The sequence below is a fragment of the Styela clava genome, chromosome 2, assembly GCF_964204865.1.
Source record: "Styela clava chromosome 2, kaStyClav1.hap1.2, whole genome shotgun sequence".
NCBI lineage: Eukaryota > Metazoa > Chordata > Ascidiacea > Stolidobranchia > Styelidae > Styela > Styela clava.
In genome coordinates this window covers 14837595-14842228 of record NC_135251.1, presented here as the reverse complement: position 1 = coordinate 14842228, position 4634 = coordinate 14837595, and the positions used below count along the sequence as shown (strand labels likewise).

Here is a 4634-nt window from a genome sequence, read left to right as displayed (position 1 = left end):
AGGTGCGGTCACGCTTGGCACGGTGCGCCACATCGCTGAGCTTATTTATACCCAATTGACTATAACAAACTCGGGTTATAGACACTTTGTTTTATACTTACTGACATTACTCAACGCCACTGCCTGCAGTGGTAAAATTTCATCAGTGGCGTTTACAAAAAAAGAAGATATTGTAGTGGTGCATTAACGTTAAATAAATGCATGCGGAGCAAAAGACTGGCTAACTAACCCCATACTCGACATAAACCGGTAACCGGATGAGAGGCCGTGGTTCGCCATATGTTTAGGCTGGCTTTCCCCTCCCCTGGTATAAATATGTAAATCTGATCTTAAATGACAGACATAAGCGGTCACATCAAAATACTGCACCAAACCTATTCCTTCTTATCGCAATGCTGTGGCTCTGCCTGGGCCTAAAATATGCATTTACCTACAAGAATCAAGTTGGCTTGTAATGTTGTTTTTCACAAAAAGAATTTAAATTTCCCAAAATTCCTGCACAACAAAGCATCGTTGGGCGTTTTCTAACTCTAAGATTATAATGTGGTCACAGGTGTCTATGGCACTTTTAGCAAAACTATGGTCAGTATCTATTTGGTTTAAACCATGCAAGTTTCCGTATGAGCAACTATTCAAATTTCAATTTGCAAAAGCTGGAGACATGAATTGCATATCTTTCTGCAATCGTAAATATGCAGTTTTCGAAAACAGACGCAAAATATTATAATTAAAGTTCATGTTCAAATAAAAAATCAGCAGGAAGATAGGTGTTTAAAGCAAATAATAATCTATCATTCTGCTCCTTATTTTCGCATTGTATTTCCATATAAGTTGAGGTTTCAGACTGATAAGTAAGGACAATTCGCACAAGAAAAAGAGGTCCTCGTTCTTTACAAATCCAAATATTTTTTTTATTAAATGTAATAAAACATAAGTTATTCGAGAGAACATCATCAAGAATCTTCACACTGTGACATTTTGTATACACTCTATGCTTAAATTTGCAAACATGTATACAATTCAAAAAATTTATGGCACTTTCCACCAATTTAGATTCAGTGGAGGTAAAAATAGAATTAATCTCTTTGGAATCATTCAGGGTATGATGAAAAGGCAATTCACCAATTTTGCTCATAACCACTCTATCAGTGTCACAATTCCTAATCACATATGACAGTTTGACAAGAAATGCAGTACCTCTCATAACCCTGGATAATAATTTTGAACAAATTTTAAATCTTCCTGTGACCCATACGATTTCATTTGGCAAGACGCATGTTTTAGATTGAAAAGCCGAACAAGGATTTGGACTTTCAAAATAAGATGGTTCGTATATTATAGCAACATTTAAAGTGTCAATTTGAAACTGTGATGATTCAAAGCCTCCACAAATATGCATCGCTAACTGGGAAATGTTCCGAGCTGTTGTGTTTTTTATCATCGCACAAACATGCACATTATCATTCAGAAATCTCTGAAACAATTGAAGAATGCTCAATCCATTACATTCCATGTTTGAACAAAATTCGGTGACTTCTTTGACATTATTAGCAGGTGTAAGGTCTACAAGTGCAGGTACAACCTCTTTAAAATCATCCAAGCATTTATCAGTATTGTTTGATAACCTTACAATTAATTTCAATAACTGAGAAAAAGATGTGGATTTGTAAAGTAGAGTATCTTTCCGTTCTTGCAATAGAGCCACTTGTCCCATAATATTATGTTGCAATGCCGTACAGACTCTGCTTTTTATACAGGAATCAAAACTTTCAGATGCCGTTTCTGTCTCCATGGGACCAGAAAAAATATCTGCATTCGAACTTAGGGCATCATCACTTTCTTCATACATAACAATAGAGTTTGTACCAGATGAAGTTGGAGAAGATGTGCATCGGAGGTCCGAATATGATTTCAACAGCACAAAATCATCTGATTCCTGTCCAAATTCAAATTTTTCTTTTATTAAAAGTATTTGGCTTTGTCCTGACTGCAAGAAGTCCCCAATAATCACATATGAAATATTTGAAGCTGTTTTAACAATTTTGAACTTTTTAAAATTAATAATAAAAGCGGTCTTTGAATCTCGATCATGCAAAACTAAAAGAATGTCTTCCCACTGACAGCATGATATTCCACACTGTCCAATATTTGGGATGTCACAAACATCTTTTACTTTGCCATTTAGGCAGTGTATCACTTGACCTATTTTCGTTATCAAAATAAATCTTCTGTTTTGATCAAGAACAAACTCCTTTATTCCTGACTGATGAACTGATAATGCACACCCATTATAACATGATGGAATCATTTCTGATGATTGTAAATGAACACTAATACTGGTTGGAACAGACGAGTAGCATCTTTGACAAACAACATTGTTTATCAATACAGTAATGAGAAAAAATTTGAAGTCAGTCTTATTAGAAGCTTGTTGTGGAAGTGATGTTTTTAATATAACAAAGTACTCCATTCTAGAATCTTGAAAATCATACGATTGAAGGGAAGCAGACAACCAGACGCGATCATCAGCATCATAAGAACAGTTATTTGTAACATGTGTTGATGATTGGCAAATCTGTAAATTGCAATCTGTGAAACTTATCAAGTCCATTTTTCGATTCTTCAAATTACAAATTAATAATGAAGGTCCATTTATTATCCAAACTTTAATAAATCCCACATTTATCTGAGGACATATTTTCCACATAAACTTGTTGGTTATAACGGATTTCAGATTTTTTATTATGTACAAGCAAGCATTACTACTAGCCCTTTCCATGTAAATCTTCCCGTCAGAATCAGCAGTAAACCTAAGCAAAAAGAGGCATAACTGACACACACCTTCAGTGCATGAAAACGATTTGCTTGCATTTATTAATTTCCATTTTCCTTTCAGTTCTTTAATTACAGTATTTATGAGAATAAGTCTTTTGTTATTTTCATTTTTTATGAAGAATTTAACTTCCACCTGAGTACCGGTATCCGCGCACGAAATAGGGGTGACATTAACATAGGCCAATCTCCCATGTATTTCAACAAATGCCTCAGATTTGCCATCAGGTTCATCCATTAAAATTAACTCTCTAAAAAAATATAAGAAAGAAATAAGTGCTTAGTAAACCGTCGGACAGCCAGACCATACTGATATTGGTCGAGGTTAACCATGAAAACAATGCATTCACAAAATCTTGATGAAATAATAATGCATCCACCATCCACGCCACATACCGTACTATTGTAGCATTTATCCCGTACCGTCTGGCTGTGCAGGCAAGGGTTGCCAGACCCCAGCGATCAAAAAAAGCCAAATCAAGACATAAAAAAGCAAGAAAAAGCCAACAATTTTACTAAGTACAAAAGCCCCATGATTTGTCAGATTTTAAGCCCTTGGCAACGTACTGATGATGATAAAGAGCCATCAGTTCATTCAGTGAGGCACACAAATAGACAGTAAAGTTCCTATAGAACTGTAGAAAGTAAAATAAATATAAAGCGGGCAGCATTATTTTACCATTCAATATACAGATATATACAACACAGGGTGCCGCTTCAGTCTGTCAGTATGTAATATACCTACAATATGTTTCTACTTAAAAATTTGTGCTACACCTTATAAAATTCTCCCTATATCGTAATTTACTATTGAAACTTTTTTCACTTCTAAAATTTATAAACCAGTTTATAAATCAGTTTTATTAAAAAATTATCTAACCCCCTGCCGCTCACAGGTGGACCACTGATATCTAATTCAGTAATTTTAGCGTAATTAATCACATCGTTACTGCAATTGCAGAATTAAACTAAAGCTGAAAGCTTACATAAACCATATCAGGCATAATGAAAATTGAGTTATACAACTATTTTTTGGAAACAGAACGTAAACTGACAAATAACACGCAAAACTATATAAACGAGGCAATGTTTACAACCCTGCTTGAAAATCTGTCTGAGCAGCTGCAGAAACTGCACTTATTCCTTATTGGGTATGGTTAAGAGTTAATGTAACAAACAAGGAAATCGATGCTCCAGGAAATTCTAATGTTTAAGTAGCTAAGTACAGGTACCGTACCGTAATAGGCTATTGTTCAGTTGTTACACACTAAATATTGTATTTCATATGATTTTAATAATAGACACTAGAATAGACTGGAAAAAACGCCAAAAAGCTAAACGGAAATTCTGACACCAAACGCGTTTGAAAAATGGCAAATTTGGCGTTAAAAAAGCCAATATGGCAACCCTGGTGCAGGCTAATACCGGTAACAGGGCAAATAGATGTCTATCATCTGGAATGGACCGCTCCCCGACCTTTGACTCCCGAAAATTTCTTCCCATACTTCCCAAATTTTCGGGGCTATCTTAAACAAACGTGCTTTGCGAGTTGACGCCTGGAAAATGAGGTATGTGTTTTAAACCACCATTATGATTCATCGCATGCAACCATCTGTTTATTTAAAAGTACCGGTAAACCAGATTTTAGTGACTTCAAATCGGGACGCCTCGAAAGACCACGACCCCTTAGCTGTGATTTTATAACTTCACATTTTCCGATTATACTATATAGGCCTACATTCCCACATTTAAAGCTGTCTCGGCTGTCTTTATTGACCATATTGTTATCGAAATTTTCATGC

General features: G+C 35.3%; 1 protein-coding gene across 1 annotated transcript; it reads right to left on the bottom strand.

The window, feature by feature from the left end:
* Positions 1 to 613: 613 nt before the first annotated feature.
* On the bottom strand, positions 614 to 4233 carry LOC120336574 (uncharacterized). The gene is made up of 2 exons (XM_039404271.2): positions 2842 to 4233; positions 614 to 2575 (listed from the first exon to the last, which is right to left on the bottom strand). Exons 1-2 carry the CDS (start codon positions 2869 to 2871, stop codon positions 728 to 730), a joined length of 1878 nt encoding a protein of 625 aa, XP_039260205.2. The 5' UTR covers positions 2872 to 4233; the 3' UTR covers positions 614 to 727.
* Between the last annotated feature and the right edge of the window lie 401 nt (positions 4234 to 4634).